This window comes from Synchiropus splendidus, chromosome 4 (assembly GCF_027744825.2).
Source record: "Synchiropus splendidus isolate RoL2022-P1 chromosome 4, RoL_Sspl_1.0, whole genome shotgun sequence".
NCBI classification, from domain to species: Eukaryota; Metazoa; Chordata; class Actinopteri; order Syngnathiformes; family Callionymidae; genus Synchiropus; species Synchiropus splendidus.
In genome coordinates this window covers 31,241,133-31,265,000 of record NC_071337.1, presented here as the reverse complement: position 1 = coordinate 31,265,000, position 23,868 = coordinate 31,241,133, and the positions used below count along the sequence as shown (strand labels likewise).

The 23,868-nt window shown below is 40.5% G+C and overlaps 1 protein-coding gene across 1 annotated transcript in view; it reads left to right on the top strand.

Moving 5' to 3' along the window:
- Positions 1–23,868, top strand: part of LOC128758027 (CMP-N-acetylneuraminate-beta-galactosamide-alpha-2,3-sialyltransferase 1-like) — a 68,307-nt gene that overhangs the window by 27,637 nt on the left and 16,802 nt on the right. Inside the window, exons 2-3 of the mRNA XM_053863779.1 lie at positions 11,707–12,299; positions 14,715–14,908. Of these exons, the coding sequence (XP_053719754.1) occupies positions 12,015–12,299; positions 14,715–14,908 (479 nt within the window). The 5' untranslated portion in view covers positions 11,707–12,014. The remainder of the gene's footprint in view (positions 1–11,706; positions 12,300–14,714; positions 14,909–23,868) is intronic.

The following is a 23,868-nucleotide window of genomic DNA, read 5'->3' as shown; positions in this document are numbered from 1 at the left end:
TGAACATGACAACATGGAGTACAGCTTGGTGCAATGTGAAACCTGGCACCAAAGCCGGGCCTGCTAGAGTTCATGATCATAATTTTAATTGTACTTTCAACACAAGAAACTCAACAGATGGTGTCCGCTACACCATGCTAATCCAGGGTTGCATTATGATACTGATACTTCCTTCCATTATATATAGCATTGTAATACTCAATACGTAAACCAGTAGGCAGCAGGCAGTACCACAACCTTAGATATTGTATGTCAGAATATGCAGAGATTGCACAGGCTAAACTTCAAATGGGGAAGTGGGATCTGCTACAGAGGAGCTACAAAAAAAATTATGATTTAAAATTGTTGTTATGGTATTATTACTCATTATCGGCAAGTACTTAAGTGTCAGTACTAATACTTGGTCATCAAAAAGGAGGTTAGAAGACATCCCGCATTATAGTCATTATATATGTATATATGATTATATTTTGTTTTAGTGTACTTGCCTACATCCTGTGCACTTTGAGCTGCTCAGTTGTGTTCATTTGTTCTGACAAATGAATCAAAAGCCTCAACAGTCGTACCCTTGGGGGGATTCCCATTATGACTAACCTGCTATGGTCTGATAACACTTTGGCAGTTGATAAGACGTGGCGAAGCTGGAGGTTCTACCTTGAGAATTTCAGGTTGTTAATACACATAGCCTACATCATTCACCATGTTACTGAAAAGTGAAAAATGTACATTTGTAGCTGTGCTCTGTAGCATATATATTTGGTATTTTTTTATGTTTGTATCCTCAATGAAGATGTTTATGTTTTACCTATTCGATATACATTTTGGAAAGAATCATATTGAGAAAATAAGAGATGTGACATGCTGATTAAGTCATGTAGTTGAAATTAATTTTTGTGTTGTGGGAGTTACATTCAGTGCTGATTTTGAGTGAGGAGCAGTTGGTTCTGGGGCACATTATCAACCTGAAACATAGCATAATGTTTCAAAGGTTTACTATTCGATGGTCCACTATCCCATAAAGCAGATACTTGCTTTACAGAACCTCAGTTTTCGAACGTCCCGGACTTCGAACAAATCCGAGTTCGAACACAAATTTCGAGATTTTTTTGCTTCGGATTTCGAACCAAAATCCAGAACTCGAACGCTCCCGGAAAAAGCCGGAAAAACATATGGTGCGTGGACCAATCAGCTGACCTGTATGAAGACGTGTCCTGTTAGCTACATTTACTAACTGTTTTTTCTTCATATTGAGGGATAAAATCTTTCCTGAGTGTCACAGGGGAGGTGCTCGCTCTCCACACCTCCGAGGCTGGAGTGCGCACTCCAGGGTTTGATGTCCTGTTGTGGGCTGGAGCTGGGACAGGGATGAGGCGAGTCTGGGACAGAGCGTGACTTGGTTTATGACGTTGTCACAGCCAAACTACACAGAAGCGCACATTCAGAGCTGGACACGCACCGGGCACCTCTTCACTTTTGGAGAGACGTCACTCACTCTGCAACCCCTCCCACATGCAGCGGCCACACACATAGAGGACAGCACACCTGCAGCAGACACTTTACATTCACTCCTACAAAAGCCTCTTTTAAGGCTCGGAACACATTATTTCTTTTTCCATTAATTGTAATGGGAAAAATCGATTCAGATTTCAAATGAATCGCTTCTCGAATGGCCGTTGGAGAATATTGCAATGCACCCCACATAGTTGCCCCAGCTATTCATGTTACCATTTTGGGAAATATTTTAATTCATTCAAAATCTCACGAACATAAGTCCTACAATATTGTTTCAAACAGTGTTTCCCTCTTACAGATGGCGCACCCCCTTCCTCATGGCATGGTCCGTCCACCGTGTATGATCGAATTAATTTAATTTTAAAAATTGTGCGAGATTACAACGGACGTGGTTGAAGGTCATCTTTCTGATGGAAGTGGTTTTTCAATTGTTCTTGGTATTAAATTGGGTGCACTGTCGACCCAGGTGATTTGGCCTAAAAATAAAATTTAAAAAATGGATTCATTATTATAAACTTTTTTTTTCCTTCTTGATGTTATTTCATTTTTTTCTTCTCTTATCACTTATTTCAGGACCAAAGACTGTTTTTTTAATTTTAACTTTTACTTTCTGATGTCTTGCAAGTCTGTAGTGAGCGCCACAGAGTCCACGTGCTGTGTTGAATGATTTTGTTGGACCTGTCACTTAACGCTTTGCCATTTTGTAGACCACATTGCAGAGTGTTGCGTGTTCCTACTGTGTTTAGCAGCTCAATGGTCACCTGCTCCGTGCTTCATCGACACCATAGGCGGTAGTCAGCTTGTATTTCAGTCCTGTAAGTTCCTCATAACCTCAACAGTTGCAAGCCACCTGAAGTGTGTACACTACTCTCTTGTTCACTGGAATCGTGGTGACTTTCTGGGAGTTTCAAAAAGTATCAGATACAGATCTGTGTGGAAGAAAGGCCTATCCGACATAGAACTTGTGCAGATACAGACTCTTGTCTCTGTGTGAATTAGGTCTGACTTGGCTCAAAATGCGAGCGTGCAAGAGGTAAGCCTCAGTTGCGTGAGTATCATTCCCACTGCGTGACACAAAAGTAGCTTTTTGGATAGCATTAGCCTGGTTTGAATTGAACTGTAGCAAAGGGTTGCTTAAGTGCTGCAGCGATGTTGGTTGAGCAGCCACTGTCTTGGCTCCTTGTCTGATGTAGCAGGTGTCACTATGAAACACGCCAACGAGTCTAGAGTGCTCCTTTCTTTGGTTTCGACGTTATGATGACTTTTTTTGGGAGACAACAAGGACTTGCGTAGGAACGTCCAGTAATTGGACATATGGACGCTCCCATCTGGGCATTGGCTCTCAGGATACCTGCTACGTTTCCTCTCTGTTAAATGGACTGAGGTACTGACTAAGTCTTTGTTTTAACTTCAGCAAAGATCGCCTTGGTGGTCGATGTAAATTCCCAATGTTGATGACAAAATTAAATTAAATTATGTAAAGCAGCTCTGGAAATACAGGATTGTGCATAATCTATGTTGGCAGAGGCAGCAAATGGAAAATCTATTCGCCTCCATCCATTGAATGATTAATGATCTCATTTCGGACAGAAAAGGTTGACGACAGCACATAATGATCAGCGCTGCTCCCCTGACAATGCAGCCAGTGGTAAGGATTTTATCTTCAAGCCAGAAGAAAACTAAGGATTAAATGTTGCAGCACCTCCATCGAAAGCATCCAGATTTTACCTGTGTACCTGAAACAAGATAAACCTTGCAGCGTATTGACTTTCCTGTTAATCTGCCAGCCTTACATAACTGTAGTTTTCGGTTCAATACTGTTGAATGTGTGCCGATTTAATAATGGACAAAGTCAGCGCTGTGGAGTTGAGAAGATGAAAATGAAAGAAAGTGATAAGATTAGCTGAGCTGTTGTTAAATTCAGCTCGATTAAGCTTGGCGGGTCATTTTAGCAGACAAACATGATTATAGCCCTAAAAAGTTTTGATTTGTGGGAATCCTCTTTTTATTACTTCAGCGCCAAGAACATGTTTTTTTTATTATCTTAGATTATTTATATTTATGTTATTTAAATGCTCAGTGCTTTTTAAAAATAAAACAAATTTTGTCAACATCTGCAGCATGGAACTTTTGTTTTTATGCTAAAAAGCGATTTTTTTAGACAAGCTAATTTACATGGGTCGGTTTTTCCCGTCATCTTCTTCCATGACCACAAATGATTGCAAATTTCATCGCAATTTAGAAAAAAAACATTTGGGCGCAACAATCAATAAAGTGTCAGAGACACCAGCATCAACTTAATATATAGATGAAATACATGCTGGGTTTTCATTCTGTGAATAAAAGACGTTATATTTTTTTCAGTTGGTCGAACACCGCCACCATCTTGTGACGTCACTGGAGTGATACCTCTAAATCTGTGTAACTTGTTGGCAAATACTGGCCTATAAAGCAGTCAATCCATGCAGTGTTCCTGCTAAATCTTTTTCTTTCCCTTGACATTCATTCCCTGCTTGGACAACAGATCACTCTCCTTAAGAGTTTTTTTAAATTTTCTGAGATTCCAACAAAATAGCCCTTGAGCAGGAAATTATTCCAGACCGTCATTCATATGAAAATGTAGTCCCTCTAGAAAACCGTTTGAAATGCTGAGAAAGAATATGTAGCTCTTTTCATCCTTATATTTTATCTTCTATTCTCTGAAAACTTCCACACCTATAGTCACAGTCACAGCCCTCCTGTCAGCGGCTCAGGCTGCAGTGCCAGTTCATTGTAGAGATGAGGAAATAAAACCTGCGAGCATGCACAATGCATGCTTTTAATAATTCCTGTCATCTAGTCATATCGTCAAAATCATGTTTTATAATATTTGACATTGGAGTAATTTGGTGGTTTTGCGCTGTGAATGAAAGATTTGGCTTTCTGGGTAAGACCTGGTCAGCCTGAGTTATGCACAGTAAACCTTACCGCTGGATACTACTGACTGGACACCTGTCAAGATGTGTGATGTGTATGAGAAGAGCTAGCACGTATACACGCATGCACACGCGCACGCCAATTTTTTTCTACCGTTATATGCTTTGATAAGGGAGATTGTTGTAGGAGACATGTTGGACATCTCTTCATTTATATCTTCTCCATCATGCAGTACCAGCTATCTATTGTTTCCCCGCTCCCTATTTCATGTCCACAATGCTCCATGGCACCTTTCCAGTGACATCAAATGGTATTTAATCATGCTACCACTTTGCTGTTTACTTTGCTCATAGTTTTGATTGGCAGGAGCAGGCGGCGTAACGCTGCATGTGCTTTGTAAACTGATGATATGGTGCAGTAAAGCAATATGTATTCATGAGCACTTCTCAGGCAGCACACCAGGGTTGCACAGTTTGATGCCTGGCATGTCCATATGATAAAAGATTAAAATGAATTTAAAGAGGTGTGGATGTGAGTGCCATTTAATTATTTCCGTACTTGATTGTTCCATGCTTTTCAAGATGAGGAATTGACTATAAAATTGACTATGTACAAAATGTAGTAGCCGCTATGATGAAAGGAAATAATTGAAGCACAAATAAAATTGTAAAAGGGAAAAAGGGAAGGGTAACAGGATGAAATGATTGTCTTTTTATTGTGATTTATTGGGACAGCTCACAATATCTCCAGCTGTCAAAGAAACAGTCGCAAAAAGTCAGAGCACCTGAATTAAAACTGGCTATCTCGCTAAAATTTGAGACAGGTTGGAGAGACTACATGAAACTCTGGAGAAAACCACTGGCTCAGGAGAGAACCATAACACATGGTAAATATACCGAAAATGCCCCCCCAAAAAAAAAAAAACACCGTCCTAAACAGCATCCAACACAGATGTGGAAGAAACCATCCAGTCTTAGGTGGTGGAATTAGCAATAATGGCCCAACCTCAGATTAAGCTCAGAACTGCAAGAGTGACTGAAATCTTTTGGACTGGCCTGTCTCATTCAAGCGTATTGGCAACATTCAAGCGTATTGCAACAGGTGTTGCATACTCGTTTTAACGTAGTGTGCAACTCATTTGAGCGTATTGCAAACCCGTTTTAATGTCGTGCAAGACGTGTAAGACAAATGAACAGTGACCTTTCCAATCATGCCGCAAGGTGGGGGCATGCGCCGAAGTTGTACATGGACATTATGCACGTAGCTGAGTGACGTACCTGTTGTGTTAATAAAGTTGGTATTCCTTCATTGATATTACTGTTATCTATTTTGAACATTCTCAAGATCATTCATCCTATCTTTCATTCATTGGGGACTTAAGGAACAACCAAACACTTAAGTTTTAAATGACATGTAGTTAATAATCATTAACAATTTCTGAACAGACAATTCAATGAATGCTACTAATGCCTTTTTTTAATGCATTGAAAGTATCAAACCTTCATAGCATCCAGGAGGTCTATGCGGGGGAACCTGGCTTGCAAATCCAGCAGCCTGTTGAGAGACTCTTCCTTTGTGGTGTCCAGGGCCTGCACAGGATCGTGCCCCCTACAGCCTACCGCATGCTGACTTGGGTCTCTAAGGATAATGCACATCCTACTTGACAATGGCCCTAAACCGCCCCAGTTTACCTCCCTCATTTTATCGATCATATTCATTCTATGTACTTCTGCTCTAAGCGATAAGAATGTAATGTCACGTTGCTGGAAGATGCAGGACCGGTGTTTTGTGGCATCCAGGACATTGGCTACCAGGTGGAGCCGGGCCACTGGCAGGAAGCTAGTTAGTTTTTGGTGAATTCCAATGGCACCAAGATCTCCTGCTCGGCGTAAACAGCCAGTGCCTGATATTTATGCAACACGCTGTCGACTGCCTTCCCTGTGCGCCTGAATCGAAGACATTCTTTGATTTGGACCTCCTCACCTCGGGCATCCACTTGAAATAACAACACAGGATGTATTAAAACTGTTGGTGATTGTTGGTCAAACTCGGTTGAAATGATGTACTTATTTACTGAGTGTCATATCTCACCAGAGACTTGAATTTCTGCCAGCCTGTTTGGTGACTGCATGACATAATTGTAGATGTTCCCAATCTGCAGGCTGGTGTTCTTGGCTGCATTATGTTCGTTGTCTGCGAGACAGCCAAGTGGAACCTGTGTCGCTCACAGAGTACTGCAATGGTAAAGGGGTTGTCCTGGTGCAGCAATCCTGTGACTCCACTGATGTCACTGGACATCACAGCTGCACCGTCCATCCCAAGTCCAAGGACCTGTTCGTCAGAAAGAGTCAAAACAGTGATCCGTGCCCGCAGCCTACATACATTTATTGAAGATACAGTATTTGAAGACACAGAAATTGCAAAGAAATTATGCTAATAATTCTAATTCATTGGCCACACGGCAGCCGGGTTGAACCGGTGGCCTTTCTGCATGGACTTTGCATGTTCTCTCTGCGTGCGCGTGGGTTTTCTCTGAGTTCTCCGGTTTCCTCCCGCAGCCCAAAGACATGCTCACTGTACTGTAGGTCTACTGCAGGTTGACACTGTAGGTGTACGTGTGAATGCTTTGTGTTCCCTGTGATGGAATGGCAACCTGTCCGGGCTGTATTCCTTGCCTTTCGCCCAATCACTGCTTGGCTAGGCTCCAACACTCCCTGAACAGGATTAAGCCGTGGTTACCTGAAGATGCATGAATGTACTAATTAACTAAATCAACTCGCCTTTCTCACTGGAATATTGTAGTTGTGGAGAGTGGCCAGCATTGTGTGGTTGATTGTTTCTGTATTCCCATCTGGCAGCTTCTCACACTTCAGAAAAGTTGTTACCAGCTCTGCTGTTTGAACATGGACATGCCGTATGACTAGCGCAATATGTTCCTCCCAACTCCTGCCCATGGAGTCATCTTTGCCAATAGCACCCCATCGGCTGGCCGCACTTCCCTTATGAGCTTTGTCTCAAACGCTTCATTTAGACTTTTAAGGAGGTCATTGAAGGTGGTGGGGCTGGTATGGGTCATGGCAGCATGGAGGTCTCGAACAGCTTCTACCCCCTGTTGCTGCTCTAGAAGACTACAGAAAATCAGTGACAGAAACAATCTCAGGTCACGTTTCATTTTGTGGATCATCACCTATCATCATATGACATGAAAAGCCACCTCTTCAATGGCAATCCAATATACATTCCTCAGTGCTGCCTCAACTGCCTTTGCTGTCTTGGTCGCTGGGGTTGGCAACCCCTGACCACAGACTACTGGCTGGGATCCGTGGTGGTCACTGTAGACCTGTGACTACTGGCTATGAGCTTCTGTCTTTTTCATGAACAGAAAAGAAAAAAAATTAATATAATGTGAGCATATGACAATAAATAATGGAAGAAAGGTGAAAACGACAAGTATCATATGCTGTCGTACCTGAAGATCTTTGTCCCAGCCTCTCATGCAGTTTCTCTGTGCTGTTCTTTGCACCACTTGCAGTACATGAGACTGCCATCCAAGGCCAGCCAAGGATAGCAATTCTGCCACTCTTGAGAGAAATTCTTCTCCATTGCTGTCTTCTTTGTTTTCTTCTGACTTACCCTCTTCTTCTGTTCCGTCTTCTTTATCTTTTGTCGTTTAGGGGCCTCTTTCTTGCACGTATAGTCTGATGGAGGACAGGATAGGATGCTCTCCTTCAGATGGCTGACTCTGATTAATTAAAAAATGAATAATTATTTCCCTTAGTGCAAGCTATCACATCTACAATTTTGTTCATCTTTTTTCGTATATTTATGCAAGATAAGCACAAAGTGGTATCAGCTGTGAATCTGTGATGTTTTTCAAACTTTCACGCCTTTAAACATTCAAACAAGAAAACAGTTCTCACCTGTTTTCCCTTCAGAAGAAGCTGAGTATCTTGTGTATTTCATTTTTCACACCACGTGTTTGTTTGGAAAATGTTTTTATATCCTTTACATGTAAAGGGTCAGCAACAACTGTAAATATATCTATATAACATGTGTACGCATTGTTCATCAGAAGCAATGTTAAACAAATTTAACAATTTAACTGATTTTAATATCTATCCTCTCTAGCTATCTATCTATCTATCTATCTATCTATCTATCTATCTATCTATATATATATATATATACACACACACACAATCCCTGTTCAGCTAATTCGCTTGCATTCAGCAAGAGCTATGTGAACCCCCCACCTCCAGTGCAGTTCTCGCTTAGTGACAAAAAATTAGGAAAATGCTTGACCGATTGCAAGACTTTCATGTTGTTTTGTAAACAATTGTTGAACTTACTTACTTGAACCAATCGCTTCCGTGCTGCGTCGACCAATCAAAATGTGAGTGTCGCAACTCACGAGATGTGAATTACTGCAAACACCAGCCCTTAAAAGAAAAAGAAATGAAAAATAAATGGACGTCCAATTTTTCCTCAGGATGCCCTGACACCGCCTAGCTAAAGTTTACAATGCGTTCAAACAAGTTTTGCACTACGTTAAAACAAATTCTTGCCGTGGAAATATGAAATATTGTCACAAGCAAAAGTTACATCTCACTTGAGTCATTGATGTGTGCATTGAAAAATGTTCTCACTTTTTTTTACATACGTTTTGCGTTGTAATGAACCCAGGCCCTCGTGGATTGTGCCAACTTGTGCATGAATGGAAAACATTGACATCATGACTCGACGCACAAAGTGGGCAGTCTTCAGTCGGCAACTCATTTAATGATTGATCATAGTTGACTACGTCAACTAGTTGGAGCACACCAAAGCCGATCTCAAAAATGCATGTTGAACAAGGCTAAACAAGAATTGTTTCATAAATAGTCGTGTTGTCAGTTGTCTTTGCAACAATAATCTAGCATGCGAAATCACTTTCTGCCACTGTATTTTCCTCTTCACCACCAAACACACATGGTTGATGAGCACTCATCTCTGTTTCTGAGCAACTTTGATCAGAAACGGGCTGTTATCCTTCAGTCAAATAAGGTCATGGGAGCAAGGCAGTTGTCGTCATGCTGTCAAAAGCCACCTGTGTAGGAATAATGCAATTCACTCCACAGTCTGCTTGGATTCTGTATGTCAGGGGCTTCAAAGCGATTGGAGTTAACAGCCTCGGTTACAGAGAAGGCCTGCTCATTGAAGTGTCAGTTCTAAGTGTCCCCAGGTATCGCTGTCAGACTTGGCTGCCAAAGACAATCTAAAGCTCCGCGCAAATCTCTAGTCAGCGGTGAGATACAGAACTCAGACGGACTGACGGGATCATTCCTAAGCCTTCCTGAGCGCTGGCCTGTGTCAGTGCTTCTGATAAGTGCTATTTGATTTCAGCTCTGAAAGGGTGAGGCAAATCAACAGGCGGGCCTCTGGATGCTGTTTCTCAGCCGCTTGTAAAAGCCTTTTTTCTGCTTCCCTCCAGAGGCATGTTTGAATGACCTGATCAATTTCTAATCAGGAAAGAAGAGCTCTGTTTTTCTTATTATGGTGTAGGTTTCTTCAAGTCTCCATGATGTTGTATTGACTGAAGACAGGCTTATTCCAATTCGTGTTAACATTTATTTCATTTCATTTCATGGAAGCGGTGAAGTTTTCATGTGCAATAAGCCGGGGGGGTTGCAGGTTTTGAAACATAATTTTTCTATTACACGCCGCAAATTTTGTCACCGGCTTGTTTCTGACCACCTGTGAAGGTTCCATCACACACAACAAATTGTGTTCAGTAAAGAAAGTAGCAATCTGTGAGCCTGCATTCACAGGCTGATCGTGTCTTTGTTTGTTTTCAATTAGTCAAGATTAATTCTGTTTGTCCTTTTTTGACGAGTGAATTCAGGATACATGAGGGATGTAAGGCAAGTATTTCCCCTTAGATATGTAATGGTGCACCCATTGCTGATTTTTTCTAAAGTGACGATTTATTGCACAAACGTATAAAATAATTATACTGAACAACACTGTAAAAACATTGCAACTTTTAAAGCAAATAACAACAACAATACAAAACGCCATGCTCTACATAATAAATAGCTTCCATTCCTTTTCAATGGACAGATCAAACCTTCAATGTGAGGTTCACTAATCACTTGTGAAATACCGGAATGTTGCCTTATAATCGGACAGACCGCTCCTATTTTATCGACTACATCAGGCCTGGCCAACCTGAGGGTTCCGAGCCGCATGTGGCTTTTTACAGAATGAGCCACGAACTGGCTACCATTTTGGTCAAGTTGCTATTCACATAATTGTTTATACAGGAAATAAGATGAAAAAGTAAGAGCTATTCCAACAAAACATCAAAATATTGTTCAAAGACTGTGACATGAGTGTAACTTTGGAACATAAACAATAAACCTGGCCGCACGTGCTCCAAGACGCCGCCCCCCGATGTGATCCACGGTCCTAAGACCGTCATCAGATCCACGATCAACATGATTTAACATGACCTAGTTCCACGTTTCACTTTGTCATTCCCTAAACTAAACGTATGGCATGTGTTTCACCTATTATTCGTTATTCAGTGGAGTGAAGATGAGACTGTCCAGTCTGCAGCGTCGGTCACATAACACAGACTGGGGTGATGTTATTGGTGACATGAGGCACGTAAAAAAAAAAAAAAATATATATATATATATATAAAAAATATAGAAGATAGCACACATTTCTATCGACGCCACTTGATATTCCGATTTTAAAATGTATGAATTTTAAAAATACATGCACAAGAGACATATGCCAGAAGCAAAGCAGCAACCTTGTGATACACAGGGATGTGCTTTAACCACTATAGAAGTCACGTGACCAGCTGTGTGAGGTGAGCCTTACAGCCTTACGTATTTGTAGGATGTGGCTCTTTTCAGCAGCACAGTAAAACAATGTGGCTCCAAGCCCACGACTGGTTGGCCACCCCTGGACTACATGTCAAGGGAATTTGTATTTTGGGTCCAGGTGTGCTATTATAATAGCTGCTGATAGCGCATCTCTGGTCTTCAATTCGGCAGAGTGATTTGAAGCCAAGAGACTTGTTTTAAATGCTCCATCTGACTCCATTGGGTGCACATGTTGCAAACTGTAAGTTGTTATTATATGTAAGTGTTTGTAAAGTGACCTTGAGTTTTTTTAAACCGCACTTCTGAACAACTTTTTGTACGTTGCTGTTAAAAAATAAATCATCAAGTGGTTTTGACAACTAAAATTAAGGTATAGAACAAATGTTTGTTTTGCATCTTCTAGGTGACTGAATGAAGGATGGACACTGTGGAAGTCAACGACCCGACAGAGTCAACACGAGGGCAAACAGACCAGGAGTCATCACCAAAGATGAACGAGGGGAGGTCTGTGACTGGCTGTTTCCGTTGAGGATTTCACAATAACAAGTCAAAGGCTGATTCTGTGGGGAGACAACTGCAGTGATATTCCTGGTGGAAATTACAGCATGCAGTCACAAGTGCTGCCTTCTTTCTACACCTTCAGCTGCAGCAGGCTGTTATTTTTGTCCGTTGCGCCGCTGAAGTTGACAAACAAGTGAATCTTGCTGCAACATGTCGCTACCGAAGCGCAGGAAATCGAGGACCTTTGCTCTGCTGGCTTGTGTCATTACGTTCACAACATTCTTGTTCAGTTACACCTTCAGAGATCCATCGCTATACTTCTTCAAGTACGCCTTCCATTTATCAGAATCTGCAAGAGGTTTTTGTGCCTGTGAACAGTGCATGACGGCGCTGGAGGACGACCCCTGGTTCACGGAGCGCTTCAATCTATCCATCCAGCCTCTCATGACCAGGGAGAACAGCGCCCTCACAGATGAAACCTTTAAATGGTGGCAGGTAAGATGTTATATTTATAGAGAGAAGATTTTTTTTGTGGCATGTCCGTGTTGGTTCAGTGGTGGAATTCTCTGAGAAACTGCGAAAACAGTCATCTGTCCAAGCAAACAAACAAAAGAATGACACCACGCCAGTCTTTATTTTTATTTAATTATTGGGTTTTTCTATTTATGCCCCTTTTATATCCCTGCTGATTCAGTTGCGTTTAAGTATCCAAGTGAAGAGACAAAATGTTCTTAAGGGCTTTTCAGGGCTAAAAATGCAATCTGCAATCTTTAAAAGTCTTTAAAGTCTGTGTCCATAAAGACCTACCACTGCACTAACTTTGTATGCAACATTCTCATGTGGTGGACATCGCCTCCTCATTCCACATTCACCTCACACCCTCTCCATTTACTGGCAAGAATATAAAAATTAGTGCAGCACACCTCCTGTCTCCCATTATCCTGCCTCCAGTCCAGGATGTGTCTCTCGAAGGAAGTCTGATGAGGTAACTGTTGGAGTCATAGTCCCAGCCAGATGGTTCACCTTGACGAGGTTCTGCGGATGGAGGTCTGTGTTGCAGATAACCATCAATGCCTGTGCTTTAAAAAAGATTGATAGCTTTGTTGCAACAGCCTCACCTGAGATACAATATATCATATCAACGGCCTGGCTCTTACAATTATGTACTGTACAGAGATTTAAAAAAAAAAATTAATGCACACATACACAAATACAGACATTGATTTCTGAACTGAAAAATATATGCAGCTTTTCAAGGGGCTCAGCAAGAGGACATGTGATTGGTGGCAAAAACATGCTACGCTTCGTCTTGTGTCGTAAACGAAAGCGAGCACAGTTTTTGTTTAGTTTTTATTCCTTGCAAAATGTGTTAGTCTTGTTTTTATTTGTCAGCTATAACGCATATTCACGGTGTCGTACGACAACTACAACTAAAATTAAGTCAACATAACAATAATACAGCACTGCTGCCAACTCACACGTTATTATACATTTGTTATGTGTGTCTTCGGTTATGCGGTGGTGACCATGCGCATCTGTCTATGGGATCTATAGGGATGACCATGCTAAGGTTGGCAGATCTGTTGCAGTACCTTCTTGTTAATCTGATCCAATAAGCTGGCACTTCATTGTGCTGTGGGAGATCTCTCGGGACGTTTGGCTCAGTGAAGGGGTGCAGATCTTGTGTAGTGCTGCAATTCAGAGAGAGAGTTGGAAAGCCTGACTTATTGTTCTCCTTATTCCACAGTTATACACTGGGGGGAAATCTTTGTCAGCACCATATAGTGAAATAGCCATCTTGAGAACTACACTATTGTATGTTCTAATATGTGTTATGGTTATTTGTATATTTTCTGAAGATGTTTTCTTCGTGGCAGCCTTCATCAAAATTATAAGAGGGAACAGCATAAGAACATTTTCAGGAGGGGAGTCCCACATTATTCAATGGATTTGTTAAACTGTACAATACACGAGTCTTAAATATGAATGAAAATACATGCTTTAATTGTCGTACGATCATGAAATAGATTGATTCTCCTAAACTGCCGGTGACAGTATTAAGACTAGATTGGGCCCTCAACAAGCAATAATGACGAGCTCAGATTTTACTTTTATTTTAAATTGATTGTAAAATTGTGCTTTGCAGTTGATCAAATTTTACTAGGCTTACTAGGCCGCGAATATGGAAACAAGATACACGTCATAAAATTGTTTTTGTGCTGTATGCCTATCTGTGCTGTGATGCACGGTGCGGCACAGGACACCCCGCCCTAACAAAAGCTGGACACACGTACATCTTTTGTTCCGTGTTGTCCTCCAGAGGAGGGTTTGTGTGGAGCTGCGCCAATCTCAGCATCAACGGACGATAGGCGGGGGACACCCTGGACAAGTCAGGCAACACAGATCTAGACAAACAGCTATTTTCACACACAGTGCTCAGTTACCTACACAAATAGTAGTTCCTCTTTAATTGTGTGTTGCTCACATTAAGAAGATAGACATTCAAGGTTTAGTCACGTAGGTGGGTTCTCTGTCTTTGGTGATGTGTGTGACTTGCTGAGAGCGCGACATTGTCATCCATTGAGGAGGACTCTTCCCCTTAAGGAAGCTTGGAAGCTTAAAAGCACATTATTTATATTTTTGTCACTGTACTCAAATATTTATGGACAGTTGAAAAGTCATCATTATTTTTTTTTGCCTTGGGTAAATATTGCAATTCAATTAATGTGGCCTTGAGTGAATGAATGAATGTGTTGTGCAGTGTCTGAGGTGATTCTCATTGAAGACATTGAAAAGAGTCTCAGCGGATGGAGCTCAAGGTTATTCAGCGGTGTGCTGTGTTGGATATTCGCATGTACTTAAACTGGCCCTAAAGACCTCCCGCTCACTGAGACTGTGCTCTGTCACCAGTGGTTGCAATCAGAGAAAGAGCCGGCCAACTTCAGTGACGTGGTGGACGAGCTGTTCCACGTCATCCCAGATGAGCTTCTCTACATGGACGCAAGCCCAGATCGCTGCAGGAGGTGCGCGGTGGTGGGAAACTCTGGAAACCTGAAGGGATCGCACTATGGTGGCATCATAGACTCCAGTCACTTTATTATAAGGTCAGTGTGGCATTCCTGAACTTGGACGTACTGTAAAGCAATGGTTTTCGCTCTCTTGGACCAGAAAGTCTATTAATGTGAGGTGAATTTGTAAATGATTTTCTAAAGCGTTGTCAATCTGGCATGTTTTAAATTCTTTTGCATCGGTGATCTCATGCAAAAATGATGAAGACACTTCATCAGTGTCTGCTGGGCAGACCATTGGTCTGGAACTCCATCGACCGGGGCTCACCAGAGGCAAAGTCTTGGAGAGGCAGACCACAGGTGAAGGGTCCTGTGGTTTTTGTGCCCATCATTGATTAGTTTGTTCATCTTAGCATGTAATTAAAGCCATTAGGATCATGAAACAGAAGGTACATATTTAATTGTATTAGAAATTCAGCTGCTTTCAGGGCTCATTTAGCAAAAGCATAACACCAAAAATCGAAACAGCACCAGGTATGTGACACAAAGTTGGCTTCCAACCCCATGTGTCACAAGGGCATCATGCTCATGATGCCAGCCTTCAATAATATGTCTCTCAAGGATCTTGTCGTAAGGCATCCCAGCATGTACTGCAAGGTTGAATGGCTGCATTGGCCTTCAGTTTGTATTGGTTTTAGTTTTGCTTTGAATGTGATCACATTATCAAAATCCAATTTAGTCATTTTGCATGTTTTTGATGAAATTTGACTGATTTGGTGGCTTTGCACCACAAATCAAACTTGTGCTTTCTTCGATAGTCTTGACCAGCCTGCATTGTACACATTAGGCAAGACCTAGTGTAGTGATGTTTGTGGACACATAGTATTGAAGTCATGAGTCCTTTCACCAAATATATATGTATCTGCACCTGCAATGTAGGAGTGGAATACAATCAACATCATATTCCATCTGTAGGAATTTACTTATACAGTGTTTTTCATCTGGGCCGTGCAATCGTGTACGTGAGTTTGAGACCCCAGACTTGGTCGTTGTGTGAAAGTAGTTCTTGCTGAGTTTCTTGAGGATTTATTTTTCATATATTAACCAAATGGCATCACCTTTTTTTAGCCTAATAGTCAAATAACACCAATTCAGTCGATGTGTATGCAATCTGAAATCAGAGACACTTGAAGACAATGCAATGATCATGCTGTAGAATGAACACAAAACAAAATGGTGCTGGAAGCCTTTTTGTGAAGATACTTGGACCTTGAAAAAGCCTCATTGCTGGAAAACGGTTTAGTTTCAATTTATAACTTTTATGTGACCTCTGGGTTTTGGACTGACAGTTATTGTTTGGAAACCCATCTTGAAGTTTACTATTGTACCTTATCATGTATAGTTTGCATTTCAATAATATGTTTATAAAATATGGTTATAAAATTGGTACATTTTAAAATGATTCTGCCTCAATAATACAGTACCTCCCAGTTATTTTCGCCTTCCTGCATTTCATGATGGACAAAATACAAAATCAGGGTAGATAGTCGTTTCAACCTACTCACCATTGTATGTGGTTTTAACTTTGCCGAGGTGTTGTAACGCAGGAAGTGCCTCACTCCATTTACTGGAGGTCATGTAGCAGCTGTAACCCTTCCAAGTGGAGAGAAAAATATTGACTTTGTCATTTCCAAAGAGTGTTATGGCCATTCTGCTTCTCTGGTGGAGTCCTGTTCGAAAACTTAAATGAAGATTGTGAGATAAAGTTGAGTGAGCAGTGAACTTTGTGAACCCTTGTGTTTGAATGACTAATAGAGTGAATTATGAATGTGAATAAGCTCACCCAAAAAAGATGGAATCTGGAATTTGCTCTTCTTTTAGACTGTGCTGGTGTGTTTGTACAAAGCAGTAGCGCCACAGTTTTACTTCACAGACTGGTTTATCTCCGCTGAAGTCAAAAATAAATCTTCTCTCTTGAATATTCAAACGTCTACTATGTGCTCGTGGCTGCAGGGGATTCCTCAGTGTTCCACAGTCGATGCCTCTAATCTTTCCCAGCAGCTCAGCAGAGAATGGACTGTGAAAGAGCAAATTATGTTCTCAAAGAGGATTGGGGGCGCACTCATTGTTGCGCTTTACTTACACGTGTAATGAAAACAAATGTGGGTGCTGAGTGGTAAACATTTGCTCATTTAATCACCTTATCTGGTGTCATGGAAGTTGATTTGTGTGCTAGAACTGCAGATGCTTTTGCAGACCTCATCACTTCCGAGGACGTCGTAACAAACGATAGATGCATCAGCATCATCAGGTAGATAGATTCCTGTGGAACAAACTCAATGGTGAGGATAAAAATGAAATCATTATGATGTTCCTTGAGTAGCTTTTGGGCTGACGGCTTGCAGTGCAGTGCTTGCTGTTTTGTTACGGAGCTCCCACACGAGGACGAAGACAGATGCACGTTTGGATGAAAGGTATAGGTGGGGAACGTTTGCGTGCCTGTGTGACCAGGTTGTTCAGTAGCTCATTTATAAAGCAAATGTAAACAGCAACTGGCGATGTGTTCCACAGGGTCGGGATATAGAGTGTCAGAAATGGGGTTGAGAGAGATGGATCTAGTGGTTAGCCATGTTTGTTTATGTCCCGCATAGTATTCAGATGATGGCACTCTGCACTAGTGAGTTTCCCTTTTTAGTGCCGTCTGTTGTACATTTCAGTCATGGGAATTTGGACGTTTATTCATGGCTTCAGAATCGTTCAAGTCTGAATCAAGAACCTTGGCGACAATATTTGTGGTCAGGTGTGAGCGTTTGCCGTTACACATGACTTCATCTCAATGAAGTGGTTGTGAATATGATGATGCACACGCAGTGTAACAGGGTGGGCGAAAGGAGAGTAAAATGATTGGTCTAGTTTGCAATTTTCTGGAGGGACTGATTCTTTTTTTTTTTTTTATAATACAGACTTCTACTGTCAGTTAGCGCACTTGGATCACACTTCTACTTTTAGAACAGATAAAAAATGTAGTTGTAATGATCAAATATTATATATTGGTGTGAATAACAAAAAGGGAAACTGAATGTCAAACCCAAGAAAAGGTTCAGACTGAAATACATTTCCACTCAGATTTAGTTTGTGCAAATGTGGCATTTGCTCAAATGTGTGCTGTCATTCCCGCGAACACATGCGAACGTGGCTTAGGTATGGAATAGATACAATTTCATTTCTGCAATTTTTAACTCTCATAACACACTAACCTTCAGTGGTTGAAAGTGTAATGCGTTTTCAGGTGATTCTTGACAGAACTAACAAAGCTCTGATTTTTTTTTTCCTTTTTTGACATTTCTACTGTCCAATAAGTAAAAATCTGTCTGTCTGAAGTTTGACCTGGTGGAGTGATAGCATCCTGCTTTTTAAAAGCAACTGTTCAAATGGGTATATGGAGTATAACTTGTGTAGTCCTAAACACTGTGCAGCTACGCCCTGTCTGCTGTGTAGCACCAGTTGAATGGACATTATCATCTAATTCTTAATCTACTCAAGTGTGAACAGGAACAGTCTTGCTGAATAACAAATAATGACAGACAGGATTGCTATTGAGGATGGAAACAATAGTAAAGATTATTGTTGTCATAGTAACGAATCCCGCGCACCAGGCTTTCTTCTGTCTCGCCACAATGGGGTTAAGTCACACTGAGCTTTTCTAGGTGGAAGAAAAAAAAAACATTGACAGAGTCGCATTTGCATTTAAGACAAATGACTGAACTTGTAAAAGCAGCTAAGAGGTAGCACTACACAAGAGACGTTGAGTTTGGCGCAGTAATAAAAGGAAAAATAAAATATGTAGAGAAGAAAATCTGTGTTACATACTATTGAAACCGGGAACGGGAACACTTAAAGCAAAATAACATTCCAGTAGTTGTGTTGTGATCACTGAATGTGTTTGACTCTAATAATTCTTTTCTAATCTAGGTAGGACATCACTTATAATGCAGTGGCGTTTAGTAATCGTTTAGTAAAAATAAATCGATCACTGTGCATTATGTATCAAACCTGCGCTTCATTTATCAATTATACTAGATAAGACAGGGCATCTGGCCAGTGGCAAGATGTGTCTTCTGACTCCAGGTGCAGACGTTAAGGTCTCACGACTGAGTCAAGACCAAGTTGTATACAGAAGCATAGGTTCATAGGTTATTATTGCAAAACATTAATCAAGAACTGAAATTCTATCTTTGGAACAGCCTATGTAAGAGACAAATTCTATTAAAGATTACAGGTATGTGCAGATTTTTAAGTAAACAAATAAAGCGTGTTGAGTGAGCAGTTCAAAGAAACACCAGGGGAACATTACTAGTCATGAGATCAAAAAGGCAATGTTTTCATGATCCTACAAGATGTGCTCAGTACAGTGTACATTGTGACGAAGTCCAAGCCACAGTTATCATGTGAAAATATATAAATAGTTTGAGTTTATCCTGTGATCAAAAACTAAAATAGTCTTTCAGATACATGTTTATCTTACATAAATAAATAACAAGAAGGAGGAGTGACAGATGTTTGTGACTCCTATAAGTGTAATGGTGATATCATGACTCAGTAACTCCTTACGTATTCAGAACATACACACATAGGCCTGTTCGAGTACACCTTTCAACTGCATGTGTTCTGACTTGGATGGTACTTGCAGAAGGATCACATCCATGGGCCCGTGTATTCAGTTTGTTTTAAATATTTCATATACTTCCCTCTAGAGACAAGCAGGCAAACTATCTGCTTCTCCCTCGGCATTGCATCATCATTTCAAGATGCACAGCCTCAGCTATTAGAAATTTTCAGGTGAGCTCTTTGTGATGTTAAATAAACAACACACACAAGATGCTGTTATGTCTGTGAACACAGACCTGTGTTGTTGCCTCTGTTGACATCAGATGTTTATCATAGAAATGGATTTCTGTTGGTCTTTTGTGTGTCTATGTGTGTGTACGTGTCTGTGTGTGCAGGTGTGCAGGTGTTCTTTTTTCTTTCTTTAATAATTGAATCTCACATACTCTTAGAGTAACTTAGTGACAAAATAACATTTCTGAATGTTTGCATTTGCTAAGATATGCATAGGAAAGTACACATCCTGCTCAATCACCTTCTTTTTCGCTTTCATTTTTGTCATGCTTCATCATGAATAAAATGTGATGCCATTTATAAATTAAGGAACGATACCACAGTTATTCTAATTAACTCATTCTAGTTAGACCTTGAGTTATATTTCACAGTCTCAGATTCCACCTTTGTAGCGGTTACTGTAGTCGACAGCTCGGTTTTGAACGCATGTGAGATCTTGTCTTGTTGTTGTTGAAAACATCTAATAAACAGAAACATATATTAGTATTTATTCATTAAAGGGCAGCAAATGTCCAAATCCAACTTTACTGACTCACTCATACTGTATGTTTCAAATATTGTATAGTATTAGTATTACAATATACAATACAGTATGAAAGCATTCTTCATTGACTATGGAGATTATAAGTAATGCAGCAGTTTCCTCCCTTGCTTGTTTTTTTTTTGAGTATTTTTTGAGACTAAGGACGATACACGTCCGCATGTTTAGATTGATGAGGAAGTGGGGCTGCAGCAGTGTCTGATTTTAACTTCCAAGTGTGGAGTTTATATGCAGTTTCAAAGTCCGACTTGTCTCGTGAAGCTTTGCGCAGGCGGTGAATTTCTCACCTCTGGTGACTCTGTGTTAGATGCTGGAAACTATGTGTACAGCGCGACTCCACACAAATGATAAATGTTATCCATCCCTTCAGTTTCAAAAATCCTGGCAGAAACCACATGAACGTGAACACTCTACGTTCATGTGTTTTGGCTTCCAACACGCTTACAAGGTGTTGGGAGTTTGCTTTTATAAACAGCTCGGTGGAAACACAGGGTTAACCATTGATTTTACTTTCATGTCTCTTCGAAGAATCTGTTTCAATTTCTTTTTCAATGGCTCCGGTCATAATTGGAGCATTGCTTGAAACGTGTCCCGCTTGATTTAGATTTCTTGTGCACAAGAGTTAGTTGTTTTGAATGCACTGTCATCTCAATTCAACATTGATCCTGCAAACTGTTAATGCTGAAAAGGCTGAAGAATTTGTAGACACTGCTGTTGTGCTGTTTGAAATAGGACCATCAGGCAAAAGACAAAGATTTAGGTGCTACCTACTATTGGAGCTCAAGTTCTCTGTTCCATGTATTGCCCAACTCCCGCACAAGCCTGATGCACATCGACACCAACCAAGTTGATCTGCTGAACATGTTCATAAGTCATTATTAGAATGCACACTTGACAATACTACTAGATCTGCTAGATCTGCGTAGGTCGCATTCATTTTACATATTCATGTTGTATGATAAGTTGTTCTTTCCATTGAGGTTTAATATCGTCCTATTCGGTGTCACTGATGGCTTCTCTCGAAAGGTTGAAGTTTAATATAGAAACTAACTGTTCTCAAATGTCAAATGCTTGTAATTTGAGTCTTTTTTCCATTTGTGTCATAGATCATGTATCTTGGTACTGCTCCCAATAATTTGGCTGCCGCTGCACTGGCATTTGTCCCAGAGTCCACAATGACGTTTGGCTTCCCTCTCAGGTAGTGTACTGTACAATGAGATGAACTTAACAAACTCCAACACACACACACACACACACGTGTGTGAGTGTGTTAAATTAGGCCAAATCCGGTCTTATTTGTGCCAATGGCAGCCTGGAGATCTTTGGCAAATACAGCACTGTCTTTGTAGTGACTGGGCAAGCGCAGGAACCAGACTATCTCCTGCTGTAAAAGAATATACAAAAAAAAAAAAATGAAATTCATGCTCACGTTCAAGCAGCAGTATCCACAGTAAATAATCTATCTCAAAAGAATAATCAACACATTACATTGTCAGAACTTTGTGGTGGGTTTGGACTGCTGGGCATATCCAGAAAAAGTCATGGTATGCTCACTTTGTGGCTGAACGATGGACTTTTTGCAAAACAATACAACAAAAAACTGGCATTATTAAACCAATGGGATCAGCACAACCCCTTAAAATTAACACAATGGTGGTTTTAGTCATAACGCTGGTTTCAAGTACATCTGCAGCCGTCAGTTCAGTGAGCAGACCATGTTCCAGTGATTTAGTTGTTTAGTAGAGGTTTCTTTCGAGATGCTTAAGTTTTTAAAAACTCATAAACCCACCATTATCCATTACACTTCCATGTTGTTTCCACTTTGTTTCATCGTGTATTCTGCGAGTTCTGGGTGGGTGAACAAGCTTATTGAGACCATCATGCACACCACAGACAAAACGATTTAATCTTCGTACAAGGTCTAAATCGCCTAAGATTTCGGAAATCATTGTGTGTGGCCATCTTTTCATAGCCAAATTCACAGCAAGCCATGAAGCTGAATAGTTGAAATCGTATCGATACTTTGGAATCCGCCACGACAACAAATGTCCGATCAAGTAGTTCATTGATATGACCTGGTGGCACTATTATGCCAGCCTTTTTATACTGAATTTAAAAGGCTACACGTTTTAAAATATTGAATTAAGAAAATATATTTTTATATATTTTTTTGAATAATTGGAATTAAAATATAAAACTGTGTATAAAACAATTCATTCATTTTGAAAATATTATAATTTTGAAATTCAATTGTTCAAAAAAAATAAAAAGCAACCTTTCAATAAATAAATTACTGAATTCAATTGTTCAATTAAAACAAATTTAACCATCCAGTGTACTGATCTCTCAATTCAACTATTCAAAAAAACATTTAAAAAAAAAAATCTGATTTGTTTGACTGACAGATTTACTTCAATGAATAATGCATGAGGACAATAGCCGAAGAGATAGAATGGATGGAAGATGCAGTTTTTTCCAAGTTACTGCAGATTACCAGACTATTCACTGATCATTTTTGACATCTGGATCTGTACTTCACTGATAAAAATCTTCTTGATCGTCAGTAGTCTCTCTCACTTTGTTCAACTTTATGTGAGAGCACCAAATAAGTTTGGGCTCGTGTGGCCCGGCTGATGACGATTTCCTTGAGAGGTGCTTCATCTTGGGTTCAAAAACAGCTATGTGGCACATAGTGCCGCCAGCTAAAAAGAAAAGATAAAGACATCGCCTGAGGCGCAGAGGTGGGAGGCTGCACAGCAGGGGGCGAATCGGACTCAGGCCACCCGAGAAATCCGCTGCGTGAAGAGCCCGTGAGCGAGCTGGTCCTTTTTCACAGCTGCTGTGAGCAGTGGTTGGTTGACGTTTTTTTCCTGACTGGGTGAACAATAGTTCAGCTTCTGGGAAACAAAGCTTTTTTGATGGACGGGGCCTATGCATGTTTTGTATTCATGGAAAGTTTTGTTTTGAACAGACAAAAACTGATATGTCCAATTCGGCTGTAATATTTTAAAAGACACTTGAAATGCCACATCAGTTCCTCTTTACAAATCAACATTGCACACTTAAAATTTCGATGAAGTGTGGCATCAGGCATCGCAAGACTTTTTTAAAATATTTTGTTACACCCCAAACCAGCTACAACTATGAAGAAAGATGGAGAACAGAACTCTGAGGTCTGAGGAAATGTTCGCTACCTTTGTTCCAGAATTGAAAAAAGAAATTCCACTCACAATGCAAATAAAAGAGCCACTTGCTTCCTGTTTGAAGTCCCAGCCTCCAATCAAATGAGCCAGATTGAGATTATTATTATCAGTAGATACATGTTGTGCATCTTTCAATGTGATCACAATGTTGTCCACATGATTTTTCACCCTGACTCACCTTTAGCTAGCTATTGTACATGTGGCAAGTCATGCATTTTGTGCTTTTGTGCTTCCACTCCATGGCAGTATTCTTGTCACAGAATTTGGATCCGGGCAGAACTGTGACCAAATGACAATTCTCTGTGAAAGTCCACATTTAAAACCACGCTGGGGATCGACGATGCAACAGTAAATGAGCCCCTTATTTAGACTAGCAGACAAACACAGGAGCTCTGAGTCAGCCCATCATTCAC